Here is a 27505-nt window from a genome sequence, read left to right as displayed (position 1 = left end):
GCATAAAATTCAAAGTTGTTAAATGTTGTGACCTTGACTAACCTGAAGGCCTGAATGTTTGTCAGAGTTGGTTTTTTTGATTTTTTTCCCCCCCCTCCCTGTGCCTTGGATAAAACAGCTTCTCAGACTAAAATTTAATTTTGGGTTTGTTAGCATACCTTAAATAGACTAATCAATATTTCTGTTGACCTTCTGGTGAAAGCCATGCTAGCATTGACAACATTGTATACCTGTGTTTTTTCAAGTGGCCTGTTTCCCTGCTGGGGCACTTCCCTGTTGACCTGGTTGCTTGCCAGAGATGGCAGAGCATTTCTGGGAATTGTATGATTTGCTTTTTTGAGATACTTTCATCTTTCCTGGAGAAAGGAGGACTTGATCAGCATTTGATAAAGATGGGACAACTACCATGTAGGGAAGAGTTACAACCAAGTATAATTTCGTTTGCTTGGAGTGCATTATATTTCTACTAGGAAAGGTTCAGTTCCTGCAGTTTTAGTCCAGCTGTCTAGCATTCTGGAGGACAGAGTAGTTTTCGATTTGAAATTGTTTTGTACCTACCAACAGCAAAGATCCTGTAAGTTTCTGTAAGGAAGGATGGGGGGAAAAAAAGCCATGCCGTGTTAGTAACAGAGTAACAGTAATCTGTTGCTCAATGATTTCCCAGGAAGGGGAGATCTTCAACAAAAGGCTTAGACATGAGCAGAGCGTCCTGTCTGCACAAGAAAATAAATGTTATCCATGTAAGTATGGTGAGTTTTTCAGAGCTATGATAAGTAGTAAAATGTTTAACCCTGTGCTCACTCATTCTGTATCAAAAAGCATTTGCTTAAATTCAAAATACTGTGATAGCAGGCCTGTTTAAAAACTATTGCTTGGATATAGCTTTTCCTTAATTTTTTTGTTGCTTACGCTTCTTACCGACATAGTACAGGCTTGCTTAGAAACAAATTTGGAGAGGAAAGGAGCAATGCAATAAAGCAGGGAAATGGATGCAAGTAAAGCTGACAATTAAAATAGTATTGAAACTTATTATTAATTTTATTTCCAGGTATTGGCATCGATCACTAAATCCCAGAAAATTGGTGGAGGTGAAATTTTCACATTTGAGTAGAAACATGACACTACAAAGAACAATGAAGCTCTACAGACTTCCTGATGTAAGCAGTATGACTTCTAGAGAATCCCTACAGTTATTGTGAAGCCTAAAATAACCTTCCATCTGTCTCTGACAGCACAGGCTTTTCTGTGTAAAGGCAGTGTGTGCAGGACATTAAAAAAATAATCTCTGGTTGATGAAAAAGACATTAAGGGCTATACTAAACAGAGGAGGCTATTGCCAGAAATCTGGATCTCTATATGGAGAAAACATAAATTTTGACCTAAAATCCTTAAAGGAAAAAAACCCAGAAACCCTGACTTCATAAACATGTGGGATTGAGTTGAAGATGCATAAGACTATTCTCGGTATGTTTAATCTGTTAAGAGATTACTGGTACAGAAAATCAACAGTTCATGTCTTAAAATTCTCAGAGAAGTCCATCAGCAACTTGGCTGAGTACATTCATATCTTGATTCCACTCTAATTCACATCCTTTTCTGTTCAGTCAGAGAATGTTGTTCTTTGCAATGAGCAGGCTCAGCAAAAGCCACCTATGTTGTGTACTGTTTGTTTGCATGGTCTAGTAAAAAACAAGTGTTCTAGCACAGCTAGGTTAGTTAAAAATATTTTTTTTCATGTTTACAGCTAATAGTTAAGCTTGCAAAAAGCGTTAGGGTGCAATTTCCATGACAGGGCAAGTCAGTATAAATACTATGTACTGTTAAAAAATCTCACTGCTGTCATTAATAGCCTATAGAAGTCAGTCTGAGCTTTATGGTGAAAACAATTTCTTTGCTTGTAAAAGCCGCCTTTCAATTCAAGGGGATTGCAGAGTATACTTTACCCGTACCTTATCAGTAGACCTTTTTTTATTAAAACAAACCTATCCTTTTGGTTAAAAATACGCGTTTTTCCTCACTCATAGTACTTTGTAATGATTTATCTGATTTTGGAGAATTGTGTCTTGTTAGCTTGATGCTGCAGATTCTCCTACTGCTGAAATATTTGAGTGGTACACTAAGCACTCCTTGGAATAAAGCACGTGCCATGGCTTGATCTGTGCTCCTGCTGCTGTCGGAGAGACTCGTTTCCTGCACTGCCTGCGTGCCAACTGTGCTGCACACACAGCTTCTCCCTTGCGTGCAGGGCAGCAGTTTTCAGAGCTTAAGAATTAATAACCAAATTAATTAGGTTTTAATCTTGGAAAGCTAAATATAGCTTCCATCAAATCTTGAAGACATTTTTAAAAGTCTGAAAAAGTGCAGTATACAATTTCAAATACAGGTTTTGGTGGCAACTCTAGTAACATTTCTCATGGAAGCAATTCAGGAAGCGAATAAGTTTAAAGAATAAGGATCTTATTTACAGTACCAAAAGTGTAACTACAGAGAGTCATTAGAAACAGCATTTATACCCTGATCATCTTCCTTTAGCATAAAACCCAGTTTCAACAGAAAAGTGAATTATGGGAAACAAATAATACATCGTATCTCATTGCTATAGCTAAGGCAAACATATACAGTACACAGAAGTGCAAATAGAAAATGGGTGCTTTCAAAATCAACTTCTAAAACTAAATGATGTAGGAATCCATATATCTCAGTTATTTATTTTTAGACTGGATTTGGGAACTTCTCCCATAGAAAATGAAGATTTAATCTTTGTGCTAATATTTTCTCTCTAAGTCTTGTGCTTTGGGTTTATTTGGACGTTGTTTTTTTTCCCCAAGAAAGGATTTAAGTGCTGTTGAAAATCTTTTTTCTGAGTTTCAGGCTGTTATCATAAACAGGACTGTCACACAAATTTGACAATTCAGGCCATGCTGTCCTGTCCCTCAGCACCAAACACTGTTTCTTGCATTTTAACCTCTTTTCTTAGCGTCCTTGGAATATCATTGCCACTGGGAGCTCATCTCCCTTTAAGAGAATTAATCATTCCTAATCACTTGAACAGCCTGAATTAAAAAGGTTTTCAGATATAATAAGTACTGTAATTAATAAATACTACCCTCACTAAAGGCTGTGCACATACCTTTAGATATGAAAAGTAAAAGTGTTTTTTTTTTCCTAAGTGTTTAATCTCTTGAGAAAGGAGTTTTCTGAAAGAGGTAGATTTTGTCTGTTTTTAGAGTAAGGAGAGGAGCATGTTTGTATGACTTTTCCTGACTGACTGAGATCCTGACACTGGATAGTTGCATGAATGTGTGGCCACTGCAGCTTGATATGTGAAGCAGAGAAATAAATTTTAGCCCAGTTCTGTACACTTTCCCTCATTTCTGGGGTTGCAAATGGTCATTTACTGGTGGACATTCTGAGCATTGCTGGGGAAAAAAGATGTTCCAGCCCAGCTGTTTTTCCTCCATCCTTTCTGTTAGTCAGCTGTATACCCTTATGGAATAAAGGCATTTTAAAATATAGGTGATGTGCTGTTGTGGAGTTAAACCATAGTTCCAGGCTGCTCAGAAAAGCAGGAAGACTAAAGACAGTCCAGAGCTGCGGCAAAATGTGCCTTGATTTCTCATCTGGCTGCTGACTCCCAAAGTGCATCAATAATACCTCCCTCAGAACAATGCCTTTTGGCCAAAGCCTAATCAGCTACACTAATTTCAGGCTTCCAGTAATCAAGTCTCTACCTGGCTGCTCTTGCAATTGACTTTGCTATGATTAATGTGATACGTGCCCAAGTATGTAGCTCAGACAGACGAAGCAAGATAAATGAGCTCTAAAGGGAACAAGTGTTAGCCTCCCTAAAAGGAAATAGTCAGGAAAACTAACAAAAGCTTGCAAGAAAATTTTAATCACCTTTGCTTGTTTCAATTAATTGCATAGTACTAGAAGGCAATTTTTTTCTCTTCTGACATTTAAAGTAAAAAAAAAAAAACCTGTTTAAATACTGTAGGTTTTTTATTTCAGGCAGCTGTAAGTTATGAGAAGCTTTCTTGTTAACAGAATAGCAGTTGTGCCTGTATAGAAACTTGGGTTAGCAAGGGAGTTTGCAAATGCTAAGAATAGGTAGTAGTACACTAAGCACTCCTTGGAATCTTTTTTGTTAAATAATTTCTAATTAAACTTTATCAGCTGATTTTGATGTATAGTTTGACTGTAAGTTTGAATTGATTGTGTTCTTGTCTTCAGATTAACTTCTGATATACAAGTTACATTGTTTTGTTTCTGTGTCTGGGCCCTAGGTAGTTTAGAAGAAAGTAAGAAATAAACTGACCTTAAAAAAAACCACAAAGTGCACAAAGTCTAAGCTGTTGGCAATGGTATGTCTTTCTCTGGAGAAATGAAGCTCTTTCAATAATGAAATATAAAGATTGAAGTGCCCCAGACTGTTTCAATAATTAGAAGAGAGGGAATTCTGATTGAAAGCCGTTTGTAAAATGGCATAATGAATTAGGTGGCTGGGATGAAGTAGACTAATAATGAATGCATTATAGCAAGTGTAGTGACTCTGCAACCTACTTTCAGCCTTTGCTGTGTTTGCAGTTTTCCTTTCAACATCTTAACATGTATTTTTCTTTTGTTACAATAAGGCCACAAAGACTTCAGGTTTGAGACCAATGGAACAAAAAGATACTAAAGCAGTACAAGAATTAATCAACACTTACTTGAAACAGTTTAATCTTGCTCCTGTGATGGATGAAGAAGAGGTAGCCCACTGGTTCCTGCCTCGGGATCATATTATTGACACTTATGTGGTGGAGGTAAAATATGCCCTAACGTGTATGAATGTATATGTGAATGCCACTTACAATACTTCATATCAACATCAAGTTTTTGAAATGTGGGCAGTATGAAAAATGTGTGTTATAGGTAGAATTTGATATCACGATTACAGGTTTTGTTCTTTGTATTGCATTCTGTTAACAAAAAAAAGTTTGATTGTGATAAACTGCAGTGCTCTTATAAGAGGATATCTTAAAGAATTCTGAAATATCACTGTCTTGGCAAGATTACAGCAAAGAACTTTACATACTTTAAGGTCAACTCTTCCACTGCATTTCTTGATTCTTTTTCCGCAGAGATATGACATGATAATAAGCAGTGATTTTCAAACCTCCTTTTCTAGAAAAAAAAAGAAGAATGATGCAGTGACCGAGATAAGGATTTGGTTTGAATTGACTGTCATTCTCTGAGGTGTAAATGTTTCTGCCATACACCAGTACAAAATTCTTTATTTTTAAACCCAATTTTAGATGCACCTGCTGAGGAAATTATGTTTTTTGATGATCTGCTTCGATAAAATGTGGGTTTTTTCAATAAATGTATATATATAATGTTTGAATTTCTGTATATATATATAGTATATATATATATTATATATATATATATATACACCTACCACCTCCACCTTCCAAACAGTTGGTGATAATGCTCCTCTCAAAATAAGCAAATGCAGGAAAAGATAAGCATTTGGAATAGGTGCAATAAAGCTAGTGGAGAAAGATATGCTCTTCCCTTTGAGTCCATACAAAATCAGTTATAGACATCATATTTAGATAGTGTATTACTTTGTTTAAAGTAATAAGGTTATTTCAAAATGATCAGCAGTAACATCCTTAAACCTACCAGCTCCTCATGGAAGCTGCAGGTTGTGAAGCTCAGTGTTCCCATGCTGCAGCCTGAATTTGTGCAGGAGCCTCAGCTGAGTTAGGAAGCATAGTGGTGCTGGAGATGAGTGGTCCTGCTCATCAGTTGTCATTGTCCAAGCTTAGCTTTCTACTTACTTTGTAGTGGGCATAGTGCTCATTGGACTTTTCCATGTTCTGATTTATAGTCCCTCGTTCTTTTTCCACACCTTCTCCCTGCCCCCCACCCTGCTCCCTAGGTTGGTTTTTGGCTTTGTTTGTGACTTGAAACCTGCAGGAGAGCCCAGAAGCACCAGGATCAGCATGAATGTGACCCTGGCAGTGCCATTCTAACTGAACAGCGGAGTCTTTACTTGCTTGTTTTACACTGTCTCTTGAACTAGTTTTTCACTATAGAAAATGGAAGTTTGTTAATGCTGGAGATTGTAACCTGGAGATGTTAGTGTCAGACTTCTAAATCATCTTTGTAATGTGCAGAGCTAAAACCTTAAAATACTCTGTATAATTTCTGAGTTAATATTTTCATCATCCTTATTGAATTTAGTGAGTGACTTAATAACTTTTCTGTTACTCTCTACTACAGGATCCATACCTGCTCTAAGACAAATAGCTTTTCTGCATGTGATAGGTTCAACTGTTTTACTTTTTACTGTAGCAGTACAGTTAATTTAAGGATCCATGTGAGGTCCTTCATTGAGCACTAAATAGTGAGCACTAGTCATTCAAAAATAAAGCAAGCAAGCAATAACAAGCATTTGTGTGTCTCCTTTGCCTTATCTTCTTGGAAATACCAGGAGAGAAAATCTGGATAGTTTTTTACCCATGTAATAATTATTTCCCATTTCCTGCTAATCTGCGCTCTTGAAGATGGTTAAATTTCCTTAGGTGTGTGAAATATTAAGAAGTTTTATGTAGTATATTTTAAATTTCTATATAAGCACCTTTTTTTGATGACTGTTGGTTTTATTAAAATTTCAATGTGATTTAGCACTGTTATCCAGATAGTTGGTTGTGCTTGGTGATTAATAATCATAAGCTGATTTAAATAGGCTTTGTACACCAGCACATTATATTTTTTCTCTATTTTTAGAAAGATGAGAAAATTATTCCTTAACATGAACACCATCAGATTTTTAAAAATATCCTTAATATTTTGTTAAAAATCAGTTGGAAAAAAACTTACATACTTTTTTTTGGAAGTGTGCTTTGTTAGCTCTGTCTATAGCAGACTAAGCTTGAGAAACAAACTGAACTGCTTTGACAACTGCTTGTCAAAGTGTTAGTGGTATAATAGACTAGATAAATCTAAATGTTTGTTTCCTCAAATCTTAGCCAAGATTCTCTGTTATACCATAATACTTACAGTGCACAAACCTTGCTGGATTTATTACTTACCTTGTGTAGAACTGCCACGTTAGCCTAACCAATAACTGAGCTGTTACTTCTTATTAATTAACTTGTTTGGGTTTGGGTTTTTCTTGTAGGGCTCAAATGGTATTTTAACAGACTTCCTGAGCTTCTACACATTACCTTCAACAGTGATGCATCATCCTGTTCATAAAAGCCTCAAAGCTGCCTATTCCTTTTACAATATTCATACAGAGACTCCCCTGTTGGACTTAATGAATGATGCACTCATTATAGCCAAATTGGTAAGTTATGGGTTGTTTTTTTTTTATGCTTCATTCACAAAAGTATTCTTAGGAGTCGTGGCAAGGTAAGAACTGGTAGCAATTTATCCATGCCATTGCATTCAGTTTTACTGTCCACAGCACAGAGTGCAGTTGATGAGACATGTACAATATGTATATCAAAGTACAAAGCACTGTGCTTGTTTTTCCTTTTTGCCTTGAGTGATGCTAGGGAGTGACAAGTGCATAAAGATCAAGCACTTGCAGTAGCTTGAACTGTATAAACACCCAGGAGTACATCGATGACCACAGTCACTAAGTATCAGAAGAATGGAAAGTATCACTAAAATAATTTCCCTTGGAGATGAATTAATAACTTCTATCAAATACATGTTTAGTTTTTAAATTAGTTTTTATTTCTAAAAAATGTAAAAGTTAATTTATGTAAGCTTTATCATTTTATGTGTTACTAATTGCTACCTCTACAGCTTTGTAGGTGGTGTCATGTTGTAGCTTTTATGCATACCTTCATGCATGGAATTACACTGACAGATGGTTTGATTGAATGGAGGGCAAAAGACTATAAATGAAGTTCTTAAGCAGAAGAATTTTAAGAGTTTAGTACTGTCTGATGAAAAACTAATGCTCAGCTCTTAGTCATCAGGGTTTCATGGGAGTGCAGTGTCAATACCAATGGTCACGTATTCTGTGGTACAGAGCTGTGCAGGTGTTGTTGCACATCCCAGCACTCTGAATGAATGCTCGGAGACCTGTTTAGCCTGGGCAATTCGCAGCACTGCACAGGCTCCATCCAGTCCATGGCATCCATTCTAGCAACCATTCCCAACATGCTGCAGAGCACAGGCATGTTTTCTGCTTCTCATACTTGACACTTGCCCCTCCAACTGAAGTATTGCTGTCACACTGCCTGTGGTGTCACACCTGCCAGGTGAGTGCTCAGCGCAGGTCATTCTGTGTTCCGAATGACCACGCTCAGAGCCATGGCATGTGGCACAGGGATTTTTTTGTTGGTCCTGTAGGGAGCCAGTGATGGTCTGCAAAGGGTACATCTGTTCAGACTTCAGGCTGCATGAAAGCAGCCATGGTCTTCAACTTGTCTGTCTCAGCCATGTTCGTGCAGCCCTGCAGCTGAGCTGCCATCTATGACAGGAACTGCTTGCTGAGGCTGTTGACCTGTAAGTAGTTCAGTAATTATTTGTCAGGGAAAATTCCTGAACAGTCATGGGGAATACAGAACCCTGTTACTCAGACTCCAGAATGATACAAAGGGAAGTTCAGAAACAGACTTTAAAAGGCAAGTATAATTTTCAGAAGTGGCTAAAAATATTGGTACCAGTTCTTAAAAATCAAGGTGGAAAAAGGGATAATGGTTGGTCTCCATTTGAAGTGTGGCATAGAGAGCCAAGTGTCTTGCCATTTAAAGGCCATAGATGGAACAGGTTTGGAGGCAGTTACATGGTGTAAATGCAAGGATGTATATACTTTCCGCTGTGTACATTTCTCTCTGAATGTGACATGATTCTTTTCTTTAGAGTGGATCATAATATAGTTACAATATATATAAATCCCATTAAATAATGGGATTTACACACCTGTGGATTTCAAAAGTACCTGGTGTGCCTGTCTGCATCATTAGATGCCTAATTACATTTGTAGATCTGGCACTTGAGTTTTACATGGTGAGAGCTGCGGCAAGGAAAGAGAACTGATAAATGCAGTCCTATTCACAGCTTTTTGTTTACAAACATACTGAGTCTGGCTGGGATGGAGTTAACTTTCTTCCTAGCAGCCCATATGGTGCTGCACTTTGTGACTAAAGCAGGGCTGATAACACACCAGTGTTTTGGCTGTTACTGAACGGTGCTTGCTCAGCCTCAAGGCTTTCTCTCTTTCTTCCACCACGAGTAGGCTGAGGGTGGGCAAGAAGCTGGGACACAGCCAGGACAGCTGATGCCAACTGACCAAAGGGATATTGCATACCATATGATGTTCTGCTCCACAATAAAGGCTGAAGCAAGGGAGGAGGAAGGGGGGGATAGTCCCAGGGATAGCATTTATCTTCCCTAACAATCATGCATGCTGAGATCTTGCTTTCCAGGAAGGAGCTTGACATCTGCCTGCTGATGGGAAGTAGTGAATGAATTCTTCTTTTTGCTTTGCTTGTGCCTGCACTTTTGCTTTCTCTATCAAACTGTCATTATTTCGATTCACAAGACATCTTGCCTTCCTTCTATTTTCTCCCCATCCTATGGGAGAGAAGCAAGCCACAGGCTGTGTGTTGGCTGGGGACAACACACCATGGTCCCTTCCGCACTTTCACTCCAGATAATAGGATTTGGAGGTACAAATTTAACTCAGCAAATTGCTTTCAGGGTTTGCGTGCCCGTTTAATGTTTATTTTTATCTTCATATCATACTATATAAAATTAGCTTAGAACTAAGTCTAGTAAAATCTTGGCAGTTATAGGATAAAACACCTGACTCTTAAAGTAAAACCCAGAATTTAGAGTTATTTGCTTAGGTTCCATGCATTCTGCATGGAGAAGGTGGGATTTTGCATCAGGATAATCCCTCCAAAACCCTATGTATTTTATTGTGGAAGATGATACCCAGTTTCTAGATCTAGAACAGGAGAGAGCTTAGAAACAAGAAAGAAATTCACTTCTGAGTCTGCTTCAATAGTCTGTCAAGAGCTGTGAAGAACTTACCTTTGAACAGGAACCTTTTTATACCTCTCATAAAATGCTAAGCTGAATTTAATCTGCTAATATTTAGATACTGCACTAAAACTACATCTGTAGAGTTCATCATTTATTTGAATTTTAAGTGCTTAATTGCAGAGCTTAACGTGTCTGTACTTAGAGTGCTTCTCTATTCTCCCCTGCTTCCTTTCCTGCCTTCTGAGATTTCTGTTACTATCTAGTACTAACTTGGAATATTCCAAAATCTGCTTTCAGTGCTAAGTGTCAAATCCTCACCACCTTATTTGTCTTGTTTCTATGTGGTTTTTCACAGCACATTTAACTTAGCAAAGCTTCATCTGCACACAGAGTGATCTTTTTGCAAGGTAGTGGGAAACCTTACTGAACTCACTGTCTGTGCTTGTGACTTTCTTTTGAATAGTCCTGATGTGGAGCTTAAAATGCTCATTTTCCTCAACGCCTTTTTTTCCTAATATGGGATGCTCATTTAAAAGAAAAAAAAAACACCCGATTTTTATACTGAGTAAAGAATGTTCCTTACCCCATCTTCTTGTACTTAAGTAATTGAGCAGTATTGTTTTGTAACTTACTTTTGTCTTAAGAGTACATCATGTCCTGCTGGTGCACTACCTTGGTGCTAAGATTGCAAGATCTTAGTTCAGAATCCCTTGCAGTTAGTTGCACTTAAATGGACTTCTGTATCCACACCCCAAAGCAAATTCAGCTATCCATACATGCTGGTTGTCAGTGTGATGGCTTAACTGACCTTGGCTTTATGCTGCTTGTTAAGAGTTCACAGTAAGTTAGGCTTTGGGTATGTTTGTGTTGCTGCACAAAACTCTGAGACTGACTTGGCCATGTGGCTCTTCTGAGAGAAAAAATGGCTCTCTGAGTGGTGAATTTGGGAGATTTGTGAAAAGAGGAGTTGGTAGAGCGTGCATGAGTAGGGGAGGGATTATCACGTGAAAGGTTTGAGTTCTGAAGACAATGGCATTTCAGAAAAGGACTGAATCACAAAAATATGTTTATTGTTAACAGAATGATAAATTGATGAAAAACACCATAAGCTGTATTTATGCAGCTTCAGCTGGAATAGGCCATGTGTGTCAAAACACTGTATGGGATTTTAAAAAATGTGTATCTGTAAGGATAAAATTACAGAAAATGCTTTAGGGACTCTTCAGACCTTAGACCCTGAAAGTGGCTATAAAATTTGCACCCTCTTGGAGATAACCTTCAAGAAAAGCTGTGCATTATACTTCGGTTTTTATTGGGAATATGTCTTTGTGTGTGTACCTAATTAAAAGAAAATATTTATTTCATTGTCTCTTTTTCCTTTTAATTAGCCTAGTCTCTTGGATACTGCATGCCACTGTGTAAAGTGTCATTTGAAACTTTAAAAAGTAAAATTTTTTTTTTAAATGTTTTGCTTTTGCCAGAAAGGATTTGATGTATTCAATGCACTAGACTTAATGGAAAACAAAACATTCCTGGAAAAACTCAAGTTTGGGATTGGAGATGGAAATTTGCAGTATTATTTGTACAACTGGAGGTGTCCGGGCATGGAATCTGAAAAGGTAAAGGAGAAAAAAGAGTTTCTGAATTCTATTAGATGTAATTGTACATTAATCTACACTGGCAAAAAATGGGCATAAGTTTTAAAATAACTTTTCTAATGGGCCTTTTTTATGATCCATAATTGAGGTGCAGAAAACTATTGATGTTAAGATTTATTGCCATACTTGAACTAAAATACTATTTTTTTCTTCTTCCTTTAGGTTGGTCTTGTATTACAATGAGGACACTCACGTTTCTAGAACTCTGAGGTCATCGTTTTGAGTTAATTTGATCTCCATAACTCTTGGAATGGTATTGTTCAAGAGGAGTAAAAGCACAACGTCGGTGATACTGAAATAGTCCATTAAATCTGAACAATGAAAACATCCACATGTGACCAAATTTATGCATTTTCAGATAGATCAGAAGGCCCATGAAACTCTTCTATTGTCCATGAAAAGAATAAAAAGCACATTCATTTAAGTTTCAAAGCTTAGCTTGCACCTTGATGAGAAGAAGGTATTTTTTTCCACTCTGTAGAAAAGACTGTTTTGTACAAACTGAACTTCAGTGGTGGATTAGGGTACAAAAATATTTGCTATTATGTGGATGAACTGCTGCATTTCTATTTATTAAGTGGTGGTGTATGTTTGTCAGTGTAACCGAATGAAGGATACGAATTCGAGTATCTTTGCCTATTTACTTCACATGGATATCATCATTTGGGGAAAATCAAGAAGTACGATATGTTTGTAGCTCTATGAAAGTCCTGGATGCTTTTGTAACTGGAGCAGTATGACAATGTACTGGTTTAACTAGTGCATTTGTTTCTCCATAAGCAACGCTGCCAAATCAATAAAAAATACAGATTTGTACTTTGATCTTCAATAGATCAGTGGATTGATTTAACAGTATCGCACTGTTCAGTGCAGGTGTTATCTATGTTGCCAGAATGATAATACATTACTGTACTTAATTTACAGTTGTGGCACAAAACCTTAGTTTTTCCTCAGTAGAATAACATCAGCCTGTGTGTAAAACTAAGAATTTTAGTAGTGCTATCAGGATGTTTATAGTTTGAATGTTTTCAACGCTTCTGCGAAATTGCACATATTCCTTTGTCTACTTTGATTTCCTATGAAGTCTGTAATTCTAATGAAAAGTATCTTGTGTAAATATGTATTCATAAATTGTTCCTGGTAGTGTTTTTATCCTGAATTTGGAACAAGAAGTTTTGCTATATATGTGGCTGGTAAGCAGAAGAGAAATGCTCTGCCCTCAGTCCTTGGAAGTCTCTGTAACTACGCTTCCTGAAATGTAGGAGGGCTGATCTTTATTGTTGGGTGGAGCTGTTTTAATTCCCTCATGAATGCTCAGCAACGGGAGTGGCTTCTAAAGCACTTTATATGCATTCCAGCATAGCGTCATAGCTAGATATGATAGCAGTTCTTTCAGCTCATGGATGCTGCAGTAATGGGAGCACTGAGAAAATCTGCATTAAGAAACTGTTCTAGCTGAAAGTGCCAAATTGTGGTAGTGAAGCCTCTGTGCTGTGAGCATCTTTTGAATGTGACTTGAATATCTCATGAAATGCAAATGTCTAACTTTCCTTTTAAACATGCCTGTAATTCTGACAGCAGATTTTGCTGAAAGTTTAATTCTGTACATGAAGATAAATTTGTCTGTTGTTCATAACCGCTAGCCCTACCCACCTCCTTGTAGCAGTGGGGTTTTTCTTTCTTCCTGCTCCTTTTCCAATGTGTGAATGGTTTGTGTTTTGGTTTCTTTTTCTTGTTGAATTGTAGTGAGAGGATTCTGCCCTAGAAACAGTGATACTTTCCCTTATTGCATTATAGCTCTGTGATTAAAGCATCCAACCTCCTTCAAACAAAGGAAGGGACTGAATGTGGTTTGTCTGACCCCTGGGTGTGCACCAGCTTGGGACCTCATGAATTTAAAAGGACTTCAGAGGAGATCTAATGGTGCAGTTGGGCTTTATGTCTCTGGCCACTCTGATTCCTGTCTGCTAGTAGCAGTTACAACAGATGGTGCAGAGGAAGTTTGGACTCTCTATGTGAGGCCTGAAGAGAATTAAGTGCCTGAAAATGTCATTGATGGTAGTGGTATCTGAGATAACAAGAAGGATTTAATCTCAACTCCATCGAAGACTTAAGTTTTTAACTCCCAAAAGGCATGAAGGTGCCCCCCTGGCAGGGCATTCTCATTGGAGCCCTCTGGGATGAGGAGGAGGTTCACCAAGGGGCTCAGTGTGGGCTGCTTAGGTTCTAAGGGCAGAGCCTTGTCAGTCCTTGCTCAGGGCTGCCTAATGTGAGGTGGGACAGCAGAGCACAGCTCTGTCCTCATGTGTAAGGTACTTCCTTGCTAAGAAATAGTCACAACCCAGCTCTCCCTAATCTGGATGGGTGGTGTTGAATGCCAGGTGGAAGATACACTCATGTTCTCTGCCTTCCTTCCCCTCAAAAAAATGCACGTGGAAGAAATGTTAGGCAGGTGTTTTCTTTTCTCATCTCTTCTCTGAAATCAGAAGGCAAATCCTCCCAAGTACTGTTGCTTGTAAATTTGAGGTCATGATGCGACCAATTACGTCCTGGCAGAAGACAGACTTGAACCTGGGTTTCCTGCAGCCTGGCTTGCTGCCCAAATCTACAGGTTAGGGCACATGAAGAAAGGAGTGTGGCCACTCTTTTGCTCTGTTCTGGTAAAACACTGCCATTTGCTTCTGAATCCAAGGGGTAAGCTTCTGTCTCATTTTCTGGCTCACTTTCCATGTTAACTGAGGGTCGGGAGGGCAGAGTTATGCTCCTGTAGAAGCTGTGCAGCACTATAACTGGGAGCAGATTTATCGGTCAGAGCATGAGGGAAGTGGGCAGCTGAGCCTGAGTGCTGGGGCAGTTCCTGGAGAGTTCTGTTCATGAACCTGTGTGTTACCTAACAGCTGTGCAATCCAGCATGGTCTTTTCTGTCCCTGTTGAGTGCTCTTCACCTCGAGTGCTTTGCTGAAGTATCACAGCGTCAAGAGGACATGAATCTTGAAGGTGTCCCAGCCTACATGCACACAGTAACACAGTAAGACAGTTACTCGGGAGGTGAAAATTGTGGCAACTCACTTTCGCTTTCTAAGCAGGTACTTAACAATAGAGGAATATCTGTGTGGGTGTCACTGTCAGCAGCTCAAAAAGAGAGGCTCTTCTGTTGTTTCCAAACTTGAACCTATGCATTAGGCTTGCTATGAAGATAAGACTCCTCAAAACCCAATATGTGTTTGTACAAAAATTGGCAAATGTAAGGCTTGCTCCACCACCTTTCCCACCTGCCTTTTTAAATCTTTTGATGTTGAAGAAAGAACATAATTTCTTTCCCAAAGTAACATCCTATCTTCAGAGGGGACACAAATCCCTGCAGACAGATCCCTGCAGGCAGGCAGCAAAGTGCTTGAAAGATGATTGCTGTGCTTATTTTCTTTACCAAAGCTAATCCTTGTGCTCTGTGTAAATGCTAAGACTTCTATGTTATGGTTAGCCAGCCTGGGAATGAAATACACTAGTGCTAGCATGCCTTCAAAGTTTTATGCATCCAGAAAGCCAGAACAAAGGACATGTATGAAGGACTACGAAGCAAGGCAAAAAACCCTTGCCTCTTCTTGCCACCCTCACACAAGGACAAAAACTTTAGAATTAAATGTTTTGTTTAAACTTCAAGGAGCATCATGACTACAGAATCATTGCTATTGCCTGCCTTTGTAGTTGGTATCATGGACTTAAGTAATTTCTAAATAAATCCAAGAGACAGATGAGTTATTGGATGGCACTGGAAGTTTGGATCAGCAAATCTCTGAAAACTATGTGTAAATTCCACCTTTAAGGAACTACGAAGTAACTCAGTTAAGTTATTTTAAGCTTTCTTCTACAAGTAAATTCCTAGGCTGTTGATTGTCTGAATTGCAGCAATATTCCCCTTCCTTACTATAATACAACTGTCTCATTAGGAAACTGTTCATAGTCCCCAGTAAAACTAAAGGAAAATCAAAAGTTACGTGGTATGTTTTCAGTCTTGTAGCACTTATAGCTCTCATCTACTTTATATACAACAGTATATGGCTTATCTCAATTTCCTGGGAAATAATTTTAGACTTCATTTATAAATCTAATTGAGTTTAGATTTACATTTTCTTACAGGAATTGTGTTAATAATGGAAGTATTTTTTTTCATACTGCAGCAGTAGTAATTTGGTTGTGTTTTGTATCTGAAAATAAAGCTTTTCCTCCAGCATACCATGCACCAGGTATCAGGTGAAACCCAAGTCTGCATACATTTGTGACCAAAACAAGTTTATTGTTCAACAGAAAAAACTATAATAGAGTTCAGAAGGGAAGTCTGCCTGTGCTGTTACAGCTGTTTACTTGAAACCAGCTTTAAAAGACTTATACTGGCATGGACCTTTGTTTAAATAAACTTTCACTTTTGGTATTGATTTGTTTGAGTAATTATACTTAAATCTGTTTTGCTTAAAGCATGTTCATCTGTGTAAAGATACAAAGTTCATTTAATGCTTTGCATTAATTCCAGAGATGTATTAATTATCTCTTAAAATTACTTTGCCATGTTCATTGCCAACTTTAACTCTCTGATCTCCAACTACAAATGAAATACTTACCCCCAGATAAAGACTGACACTTAAGTCTGAGCAATATTCTTTATTAAAGCAGAAAGTACCTCAACCGAATGCAACATAAAATTCACCTTGTATTCAAGAGCTTTATACTGTAAAGCCTAGAAAGATTGTTCAGTTAGGACTATACTCCATTCTGCATGTAAAAAATCAGTTTAATAGAACCAAACTACAATCAGTTATGCTGAAACAGCTTTTTTCTTTTTGCGAGGTGGTTTCTTTATCTTATTGGGATTTGGGACAAGTTTCTTGATTTTCAAAGGCTGCAAAATTACATTTGAAAGATCAGGCTGATTGCTTTCTGTACGTTTCCGCTTCTGGCTTGTGAGCTCATCCCCCAGTGTGTCTGCAAGTTTGTCAGGTTCCTCGTTTTCTGAAGAATCTGTATCTGCATAAGCCACAGATTCTTCAGTTCTGTACTGAAACCACGGCACTTCCAGTGCTGGTATCTTTGGAATTATTGCTTCTATTGTTTCAGTAAATTTATCGGACTGCTTTTTGAAGCCTAGTGCTAAAATGGATGTTAAGCCAAGAAGTGGCGCGACTGTTTCACTGAGCCGGGGCACTTGGCCTGCGGGTGTGGCTCGACTTGCGCTCAGCTCAATGAGATGTGATGTGATCATGGCAGGCTTTGCAGACTTGCACACCAGCAAGAGAAGCAGTTCATTTCTTTCCAATGCTTTTGTAACTTCATTAACTCCAATAGCAAGCTGTCTTCTGATACTTATGTCAGTCCACCCTGGTTTTTGTTGATGGCTTTCTGTTTCCTCCTCTTTAGGGAGTTTGTTGGTGCTAGCATCGCACTTTCTTTCCATTTGTTTTTTTGTAAAGGAACGTTTTTTCTTTCTTGGACTCTCAATCTTTTTAAGTCCAACATGTTTAATCCTTTCTTCTAAGGTCTGTAGTATGAAATGCATATCTTTTCCATCTATGGTTTTCCACTGAAAAACAAAGGGGTTATCTAGACACGTTTTTACTGTGATTTTCTTTGCTTTACGAAGTGTTGCCGTCCCTTGCTGAATTACAGACATCCTGAGGTTCTTCTGTGTTTTGTCACCCTAGGGAAGAAAGAGACATTAGTTGAAGTACTGTACTGTTTGCTGTGAACATCATTACCACAAGCCTCTTTTGGGAATGCAGAAAAGAAATGTCAAATATCCTATGTCAAAGTGATATTGGCAACTATCACCCTCCTCACAGTGCTCAGTGCTAATCCTTCACACATCTTCCACAAGGCAGATGCTGTGTTGCTTTTTTTTGTTTATAAATAATAAAAAAACTAGACTGGACAGCAAGGCAACAGCAGTGACGAAACCCTTCAGAAGCTGAACAAAAGCAGCTGGAGGTATTACAGATGTAAAAAAACAAACAAAAACCCCAATCAACTACCCCACCCCCAGAGTCACAGGTTGAAGGACCACTACATTTTTGCTGTTGCACAGCTGCATTGTCCCCCATGCATGGGAGAAAAAAAAAAAAGCTGAATAGCAACATGAAACAAGCTCCAAGTCCCTAAATTTATTTAAGATTTTTAGAAATTTGTCTTTTCAGTCTTTACTTCATGCCTTTGTGTTTTTCTGCATTTGGAAGGCATGACAGAGATCTGCCTCAGACTCTTATTAATTTATGCTGTGAACCCTATGAAATGCCCTGGGCCACCCCAGCAAAGGCCCATCCAGCCCTGCTGTGTCTCCAGCAGCAGGAACTGGAGAAACTGTTAGGGAAGGACAGGCTGCCATTCTCCTCAGCTCGCAAACACACAGAATGGTTGCATCTGGGATGTAAGAAGATCTGACAGCTTACCCTATTAGTCCTTTATGGAGCTATCATTCATGCAGTTATCTAATCCCTTTTGCTATCATCATAGTGGCAACAACCAAAAAGCAGAAACGACCACTAGAAACCTAAAATGCGACCGAGTTAAAATGGAAGCTTATGACAACTTAAAAAAATTAGCTCTGGGTTATATCTTTTAAAAGCTTTCAACTGGGGATGCTCTGATGACTTTTTACAGGGGGTATCAAGCAAAGTTAGCAACAGCCTCGTGTATGAGAAAGAAGCAAAACATGAAGGATTTCCCAGCTGAAAGATTACAGTTTTCTTTCCAGAATGGGTACTGCTGAGGAAAACAAGCGTGCAAGGATAAGATAAAAACCAGAAACACCGGGCTTCTCCACCTCGCGCCGCTGTCACGACCCCTTCGCTTCCTGCGGAAGGGAGAACAGGAGAAGCACCGCCCACGTTGGCATCCGCCAGGAACCGCCTCCAGCCCCTTCCGCTCCGCTCCGCGGTCGCCGCCTGCTCCCGACACAGAGAAACGCGGGTCAGAGCACAGCCCGGCAGGACGCGCTGCCGGCGGTGGGTGCCTGGGGCGGGGGCTCCAGCCGCCCCCTCGGCCCCGCCGCCGGGACCGAGCACCCGCTCCCCGGGCCGCCGCCCGCCCGCCGAGCACCTGCGGACTGGGCCGGGCCAGGCCGGGCCGGGCCCCGCGCAAACGCTGCGGCCGCGGGAGCGGGGCGGTCTGCGCTGCCCGCCCGCGGGGCCCGGCCCGCAATGCCCCACGCCCGCCCGCGCGGAGCCCGCCCTACCTCGGCCGCGCCGCCCGGGTCCCGCTCCGCGCACACGCCGCCGCCGCCACAGCTCGGCCCCGCTCCGCCCGTGTCCCCGCCCCCGCCCCGCCTCCTCCCGCCCCGGGACCTCGTCCGGAGCGGGCTGAGGAGGAGCAGCGCGGCAGCCGCAGGGAGGGGGGCTCGGATGGCCGAGAAATGCCCCGCGGGCGGCGAGTGCAGCGCGGAGCCGCCGAGTCCCGGTCCCGGCTGGGGCGGCTCGGCAGGCAGGGCGAGCGGGCAGGCGCCGCGGGCGGGCAGCGGAGACCGCCAGATAGCACCGCATCTAACTGTGCCGGTGCCCGGGCTGCGGTCGGTGCCACACGGAGAAACCGCGTTGCGTTGGTGGAAGGCAGCACTGAAGCGCTGGTGCCGGGAGCCTGCGCCCGGCGGGCCTCACCCCACGTTTAGCATTGGCGCTCCCGCGTTTTGAGCTGTCCCGATAATGGGCGCAGAGGCGATAGCAGATTTGCCTTGTCATATGTCAGCTAGCGGCATCGTGGCCAAGTCACCGGGTGCTTCATAGGGACTTCACAGCAACCTCGCTGCAGTGCAATAACGCACCATACTGTGCACGTACATTACATTCTGTAACTAAGATGACACGCAAGGACTGGTTACGTTCGGTGTTTCCCACGGTCTGCCCCGAGCCATTAACAAATCTTGACACACACATTCAGTTTCTACATTCACCTCAGTGCACTGTGTGGTTACACGCAGCCTCTGGGCCTGAAAGAGCAGAGCTTCCCCAGCAGGAATAAGGGCTTCGGCGCTTCAGAGTTGTTTTCAAATTTATTTAAAGTCTTGTATTTACTGAAATTTACATGGTTTTTTTTCTTGTTAAATCCTGGCTTAATTTACTGTGGACTTAATCTGAAAGAAAACACTCTTTTTCACGGTTTTATGGAAGTTAGAGGGTTAAAAAAATGCAGAAGCACACAGTATTGTGATCAAACTATGCTCAGGGAATGATGAACATAAATGTAAAGAGGTGTGAATATAAATAAATAATTTATTAATGGATAGAATAGATAAGCAGGGATGGAATTTTTTTTCCCTTCAATGGTTACAGTTGTAGGCTAGTTTATCAATTAATATTCTTTTTATTCTGTATTTAGTGGTACAAATTAAAACCCAGCATTCACAAGGTACTTTGTGTGTGTAGCTGCTTGTGTGAGGTATCTATCCCCGGGATGACCTGCACGTTTTCCTCAGTTGCAGCTGGACAATGCGAGGTCCCAGGCCGGGCTGGGCGTGGGCACGGGCAGGGGCTGCAGCAGAGGGACCAGCAGCAACAACCGGGCTGCTTGCCGTTCAAGTCACCCAAGAAATTTCTTTTGCAAACAAATGGCTTGAGGATCCTGCTGTATCGCTGCTCTCCAAGCCTGGTGGCCTAATCCTCAGTGGTATGGAAACGAGCTCAGGCTTTCTGAGGAAACGACTGTGGGCTTAATGCTCACTGCCCCCACCGCCCATTCCCTGGGGTTCGCAGCAGCTCAGTGGTGCCGGCAGGGCCCGGGAGGCGCAGCGGGAGCGATCCTGTGTCGTGCCTCAGCCGGGAGCTGAGGTCACTGGGACCATCCCAGCGCCACCGCGCCCGCGCCGCGGGAGCCCTCAGGCAGAGGCGCCGCGTCCCCGCCGCGGAAGGAAGGAGGCCGCTCTCTGGGCATCCATCCTCGCAGCATCATGACTCTCCAGGTAAGCAGTTCTGCATCTGGTGAGACAGAGACGCGAGGAGAGGAGAGGCAAGGGATGCACTGTCTATCTGTGCAATGCCGTGTTGGAGACTGCGGTATTTCTGCAGCATAAGGATTAGTACTGCAAAATCGAGGTTACCTTGCAGCAAGGGAAATTTGCCTAAACCCTTGGAGGTTAAATAATGCATTACTTTCCTACAATTGGAGGGTGAGAAACATGCTGGTTATTTTGTACTATTCATAGGTCATATAATTTTTTGGAGCCTTACCTGTTTAGAGCATGCGTGAATTATTTTTCTTGGCGTCTGCATTTGAGTTTGCCAGGACTGAGTTAGGCGTTGAAAGGCAGGTAAATACTTATGTTTTTAGGATCTAGATAGTTACTTAGAGCTCTAAAATGAGGAGGGAAACTTCTAACATTGAGGCAGTGGTATATGTGCATTTGGAAGCATGAATAATTTTTAAGCGAGTTATGTGTATTTTTTTAGATAGTGTGCATCTTTGGAGTGGTACATTTTGATGGGCTTGTGTTGTTGTAGTAAAGCTTCTACTTCCTACCTTCTGGCTAGAGAGAGCTTCCTTCTACCTTCTCTCTGAGTAGGGCTTTAAATAGTTCTTGGGGAAATTATCTTCATTGCTGGCATTTAGCCTCCTACATTTTTGAGAAACTATGAATACTTCCCTTGTCTTACCCATGCCGTGATGGATTAGGCTGTTTTTCTTTGTTAGGCTTTCCTGTTATCCCTTTCACTTCAAGATTTGCAAGCCCTTTTATCCTGGTCTCATTATAATGTCTCTCTCAGCTTGGTTAGTTTGCAAAGAGTGGACAACACAATGCTCTGACCTAGATGCAGGGAGTACATTACCAGTAGCTCAGCAATTTTCTTCTGAGCTGCAATTATGTTGAATAGAACAGAGGTTTCATTGTGGTGTGTTACAGCTAAGAAGAAGAAAACTATTTCTTCAGTGGGTCAGAACTGCCAAATCCCAAACATAACACCACCTTTGTTTAATTAATGATCACCGAAATTATAGTTTGTTTTATTCTGCCTTGAGTTTACTCTAGAAAATGAATTTATTAGCCTTATGATTAAGCAATGAGCCATAAATCACACTTAGAAAGAGCTGAGTGCAGTATGATATGCTGTTCCATTGCAATATGCAGTTACACTTTCACATAAAAATCAGTGGTTGAAATACTGCAATGTCTTTACATATTCTGTATTAGACATAGAGGTTTTCTATCCACATAGGTTTGGTTGACAGCCAGCATCCATATCGATAAAAATTTATTGAATCAAGCTATATGGGAATGAGGACAACTTAATAATGTTTTCATTAGGGAGGCTTAAAATATTTATAAGTTTTGCAAACTGTTAAAATATTCTGCTGTAAATGAAGAATGTTTTTTCCTTTGCAAAAAGGGAGTATGTGATAATAGTCTGATAATTTGTGCATTTATCCCTAGTACATGTGTTTTTCTGTAGATATTTTTATGCTTTTAATTTGAGGAGTGAAAGGGAATTTTATTGGCACATGATTAAAAGCAAATTATATTTTTATAGGCTGCTCATAAGCATGTTGTGTAAGCAGGCAAATTCTAAGCAGCAGTCTGTGCGCAGTGATTGGTTAGAGGGGGATGAAAAAAGAAATGTTTAGTATTTATATTAGTATTTATGTTTAGTATTTATATTTCATTTCTGCACATTTCTTGCTCTGCAAGATATGTGTTTGCATATTTTTAAACAGTATCTTGTGATACTTGCCTATTGATGCATATAGAATAAAACTATGTGAAGATAAGGTTATTAACTTGATGGGTTCCTTAATTTATTTTTTTTATTTTTTGTCTTGTATAATCTAACAGTGCTTCTGGTTCATTCTTACTCTGAAGTTGTGGTTCAACCCCAGCTAGCAAATAAGGACCATGCAGCCACTTGTTACCCTTTCCCCCACCATGGGATGGGGAGGAGAATCAGGGGAAAAAAAAATAGAAACTCGTGGGTTGAGATAAGACTAGTTTAGTAATTAAAGCTAATTTAAATATAATATATAAAATTTGTTAATAGTAATAAAAAAGAGAGAGGGCATGCACAATAAAACCCAAGAGAAACAAGTGATGCACAACACAATTGCTCACCACCTGCTGATCAGTGCCAAGCCCATCCCTGAGCTGCAGTCAGCCCCTCCTGGACGATCCCCCCAGTTTATATACTGGGCATGATGTTCTGTAGTGTGGAATATCCCTTTGGCCAGTTTGGGTCAGCTGTCCTGACTCTGCTCCCCCCCAGCTTCTTGTGCCCCTCCTCACTGTCAGAGCATGAGGCACTGGAAGTCCTTGGCTCAGTGTAAGCACTGCTCAGCAACAACCGAAGCATCAGTGTGTTATCAGCACTATTCTAGTACTGAATCCAAAACACAGCACTGTACCAGCTACTAGGAAGAAAAATGAACTCTATCCCAGCAAAAACCAGGATAGAAGTTTGGATCAGAAAACAATTCAAGACACATGGAAGATTTCTGCTGACTTGAATGGTCCTTGTATGTCAATGCTGCCAGAGGCTCCCACGCAGTAGTAATTTATTTAAACTTCAAATAACGTGTGGCAACCCAGTTATGTTTTATTACTGATACCACTTCTTAATCTTACAGTTAAAGAGCATGAATGCTGCTTTTGTTTGCATTGGTATGGATAATATTAAGACATGTCTGTGACGAGAAGTCAGTGATAGGTAGAGTCAAGAATGTCACATTACTGGTATTTGGCTTGAGTGAAATATTCTTTTTAATAAAATTTTATCAATTAAAAAAATCTTAAGTATGATGAGTCATCACATTTATTTTCATACTGTTGTTAGTGCATAGGAGGACGTATTTTTGTGTAATTAGACTACAGTCTTGCTACTTAAGTACAGAACTCCTTTATATCCTAATGCTGCAGCGTGTGAAACACTGTGCAGCAGCGTGGCATGACTGGAGTGACTCAGAGGTAGGCTGGGATGTAAATTCAGAGCATGTGAGTTCCTCTGCAGTATGTGCCTATGTCCTTGCTTCTGCCTTGAGATAAACACAAAGTGGAACAGGTTTATTTCCATGGAGGGATAAGCCACCTGTTTGTCAAGGAACAGTGAAATAAAAAGTCATACGAGCAATCTCATAGGTATGGAGTTCAGACTCCTATTCTGCTTATAGAGGTGTCCCCTCCCTGCTCCCAGGCTGAAGGCACTTACACTGTGCGTAAGGCACAGGGCAGGGCACTTTTGCCCCAAACCCCAAATTCTCTCCCTGTGTTGTGACTTGCTGGCCTCAAACATGTGGGTTCACCTTTCTGATTTTGCTTCTGAAAGGAAGGAAAGTGTAATTTAATTACTTTCTATGGCCCTTGTCAATTTTTGGTGAAAAATTAAAAGTGAGCTTAACATCTGAGCTTGCTGAAGTATTTCAGGTAGTCGAAGGAATTCCAGGTACAGTTACCCTGCAGAAGGAGAACAAGAGACAATACAGCATAAGACGAAAAATAAAGATTGCAAGGCTTTCATGAAAGCAAATATTAATATTACAAAAAAAAAGCTGAGAAGTGATGCTGTAAGGTCATTTCAACATTATTGATTCAGCTTTTATATGTAGTCTAGGGCACACGATTTTTGTTTATCTAAATTATATATAACATATGTACAAAACATATAAACATATCCTGAGCCTTTTGGTTTTTTATTCTAGAAAAATCCTGTATTTGTCTTGAAGTGCTCCCAAATACTCGGTTGGTTAAAAAAAAAAATCCAGTGTTTAGTTCTTAAAAGAAATCAGCCACAAGAAGTTGGACTTAAAGCTTCTTGTTTTTCAGTGATTCTGTGGTATAGTTGCATTCTAGTAATATTGAGAATTATTTTTATTAAAACAGGAACAAACTGCCTAACTAGTTACATGGTTTCAGTCTACAAAGTTTTAGATTTAAGAATATAATTTGGAAGTAATTTGATGTAGAATTTATTCCGGAAGCTCTGCCAAATAGTATACTGTATAGAATGACCAAGTTTCAGAGTTTTAAACAGACAAATTGCACTTGGAATCTTGCTAATTCTCAGAAGGATTGTTACATTCAAAATAGAACAGCACCATGTCTTAAAATAGTCTTTATCAGTTCTAACACATCAGTTGTTCTCTGTATTCCTGCCTCCACTACTGGGCATTTGGTTCTGGGAGGCCTTGGTGGGAATCTCCCAGAAACTCCTGCTTGTCAGTTATGCAAACACTGTGGTTCTCACTGAGTTGGAAGACTATTTGTTAAAAAGCATCCTCATTGCTGCAGGGTTTTGTCTTTTCCTTCCATTGCATTTTTAAGAGTGCTACAAACTGACAGCTAGAGATATGTATTATCATCATGAACCCTTCCTGTGTAATGTTCTGTGAATTCATAGCTGCAGTTTAAAGAAGATTCAAGATTTATTTTTAATTGCTGCTTTGCAGGGAGCATTCCTTTGCTAGAACACCCTTTTAATTGTACATCATGATTTTTTGAAAACATCCCTTTTAAATGTACCTCTCTGCCTGCTGCTCCTTGTCATAACTGGTGTTACAGATGTACATTCTCCTAAGGCATGCACTTTTATTATTAGGAGACTTGTGCTTTCCCTTGGTGGGTTTCAAATGGCAGTTGAAAATTTTGCAAAAAAATTAGAAATTCCTCAGAAGTTTGTGTCTGGGGAACCTCACTAGCCAAACTAAATTTCCATACCAAAATTAAAAAAAGTGAATTCCATCTCAGGAGACAGAGGTGACTCATTTGGTGGGAGAGTGGCCTGCCCTTACCCTATTTCACCTGCTACTCTTGCCTTAATGCAGCCACCAGCTGATGTCTCCTTACGTCAATGAATATGTAGTTTCATGATTCCATGAAGGGGCCTTTCTGAGAAGAAAGATCCATGAGCGTCACTCTCTAATTAAATTATTTCTAATTTTTTCTTCTTAGATTTAAAACCAGAAATAGCCTTTCTCTTATACTTTTTCTCTGTTTAAATACAGAATGCTGTAGTGAGCCCAGCTCTCATTCATACTTGCTTATTTCTATCACCTGATCTACCCAGCACAGTCGCTTGCCAAGGAGAAAGGCATCAGTTAAGGAGACAAACATGCATTAGGTTTTCTTATTTAAAAAAAAAAAAAGTTTTTCTGTAACTAAGGGAAAAGGTGGTCTAAAGAAGCACAGTACAGATTTCTTAGGTAATGCTAGGATCTCAATGATTTAAAGAGAGCTACAGCATACATGATGAAACCAATGCTGAATATGTTGCTGATTTAAGACCCAAGTTTTAAGATTTTTTTTTTTACATTTTATATATATATGTGTGTGTGTGTGTGTGTCATAGCACATCTTGCAGGATATAGTGTGCTTCTATCTGCAAATGCAGATCCAACTTAAAAGCTAAACTAATTATTGAAACCAGCATATAGCATATGAAAGTACCTATACCTTTTTGCATTGTAGTGCAGTGACCTGATGGGTCACTGGTCACTGTATGAAATCTGTCTCTCTGAAATGTCCTGAGCATGAGACAGAACGCCAGAGTCTAGCCCGAGACCCACTATATGGCCTCAGGTTGATGTGAATGTGTGATGCATGATGATGAAAGGAGTAAATTTACAGTGCACTCTTGTGCTCCACTGTGTTTGAGAGCTGGGTGTGGAAGGTGGTCCTGGCAGTAGCACTGCTCATCCCCGTGAGGCATCTCTGTGCCAGCTGTTGATCACCTACTATGCTGTCAGCAGAGCAGTGGAAATGAAGGGTGAAGTGGGCAGTGCCCCTCAGAGGGTTTTCAAGCTCCACCACTCGAATCAACAGTATGGAAGCAGAGATTACTGCTGGGGTGTAAAGTTCAATGAACACCTTCATACCCACAGTGTGACTGTGAAACACACGCACTACATAAATTGTGGAGGCTGCCTGCATGAATATATCTGTAGCTATTCTGACACTAGATAGCCTGTAATGGTCCCAAGTGTTTAGATGTAAAACTGTTTATTTATCTTAGAAGTACAGACCCTATCAGCTATGTAATCCTAGTTCCTTTTCTAATGACGTACAGTTTCATTAAGCTTCTTTCATGGATAAACGCCTAGACTTACCACTAAACCCAAGCGAGTGATTGAGAATATGTAATGATACTACTGTGTGTCCTATGCCTCATGTTTTAAGCACGCCCCTTGAGAGGAAAACCAACACTTTCTGTTCTTTCATCAGGCTGACTTTGATGGTGCTGCAGAAGATGTAAAAAAATTAAAAACAAGACCAACTGATGAAGAACTGAAGGAACTATATGGATTCTACAAACAGGCTACTGTTGGAGATATTAATATTGGTATTCCTATATATGCTTCACATTTACTCCCATATCTTGATGAAATCAAGCTAATGTTATGTAAATCAGCATGATAATCAAACGTATGCTTTTATTTTGGCAGAATGTCCAGGAATGCTAGATTTGAAAGGCAAAGCCAAATGGGAGGCATGGAACCTGAAAAAAGGTGTTAAACCAATTAAATTTACATCATGTAGTCATGTTTAGAGGACAAATGAGGAAAGATAATGATTCCTACTTTCCTTTACAGGTTTATCAAAGGAGGATGCCATGAATGCCTATATCTCTAAAGCAAAAGCAATGGTAGAAAAATATGGGATCTAGAATATTCAAAGTAATTCCCACTAATAATTAACTCTTCAGTGGCTAATGAACTAGCTCTGTTGAGAACACTGCAATACTAACTCCATACTGTGTAGTCTGACTAATATCTTTTAAGCATAAGCTGACTGTGAAGGGTATTTATATATATACTCTATTTTTAGATTGTATCTTATTTTAAATAAATTTGAACCTAATAAATTAAGCTTTCTGTAAGAATTGTGGATTTTTGTG

At 40.0% G+C, this 27505-nt stretch overlaps 3 protein-coding genes across 8 annotated transcripts in view; 2 read left to right on the top strand and 1 right to left on the bottom strand.

The window, feature by feature from the left end:
- The window catches only part of NMT2 (N-myristoyltransferase 2), a 32858-nt gene extending 19365 nt beyond the window's left edge, over positions 1–13493 (top strand). The window contains exons 8-12 of the mRNA XM_027708543.1: positions 1049–1157; positions 4635–4805; positions 7175–7342; positions 11484–11621; positions 11823–13493. Of these exons, the coding sequence (XP_027564344.1) occupies positions 1049–1157; positions 4635–4805; positions 7175–7342; positions 11484–11621; positions 11823–11843 (607 nt within the window). The 3' untranslated portion in view covers positions 11844–13493. The remainder of the gene's footprint in view (positions 1–1048; positions 1158–4634; positions 4806–7174; positions 7343–11483; positions 11622–11822) is intronic.
- A 2438-nt stretch (positions 13494–15931) lies between these two features.
- Positions 15932–20162, bottom strand: RPP38 (ribonuclease P/MRP subunit p38). 6 transcript variants are annotated; one of them, XM_027708539.1, is made up of 2 exons: positions 20050–20162; positions 15932–17349 (listed from the first exon to the last, which is right to left on the bottom strand). In XM_027708539.1, exon 2 carries the CDS (start codon positions 17320–17322, stop codon positions 16471–16473), a length of 852 nt encoding a protein of 283 aa, XP_027564340.1. In that variant the 5' UTR covers positions 17323–17349; positions 20050–20162; the 3' UTR covers positions 15932–16470. The 6 variants fall into 6 exon arrangements, with proteins under 6 accessions (XP_027564340.1, XP_027564336.1, XP_027564337.1 ...); XM_027708535.1 differs by lacking the exon at positions 20050–20162 and adding an exon at positions 19298–19450; XM_027708536.1 differs by lacking the exon at positions 20050–20162 and adding an exon at positions 18880–18931.
- A 101-nt stretch (positions 20163–20263) lies between these two features.
- On the top strand, positions 20264–27476 carry ACBD7 (acyl-CoA binding domain containing 7). Its single transcript, XM_027708542.1, has 4 exons — positions 20264–20595; positions 26833–26950; positions 27054–27116; positions 27201–27476. Exons 1-4 carry the CDS (start codon positions 20584–20586, stop codon positions 27272–27274), a joined length of 267 nt encoding a protein of 88 aa, XP_027564343.1. The 5' UTR covers positions 20264–20583; the 3' UTR covers positions 27275–27476.
- Positions 27477–27505: the final 29 nt, after the last annotated feature.

This window comes from Neopelma chrysocephalum, unplaced genomic scaffold (assembly GCF_003984885.1).
Source record: "Neopelma chrysocephalum unplaced genomic scaffold, ASM398488v2 Primary Assembly neopelma1_96297, whole genome shotgun sequence".
Taxonomy (NCBI): Eukaryota; Metazoa; Chordata; class Aves; order Passeriformes; family Pipridae; genus Neopelma; species Neopelma chrysocephalum.
Note: the sequence above shows the minus strand (reverse complement) of the source record. Positions and strands in the feature narration are given on the sequence as shown.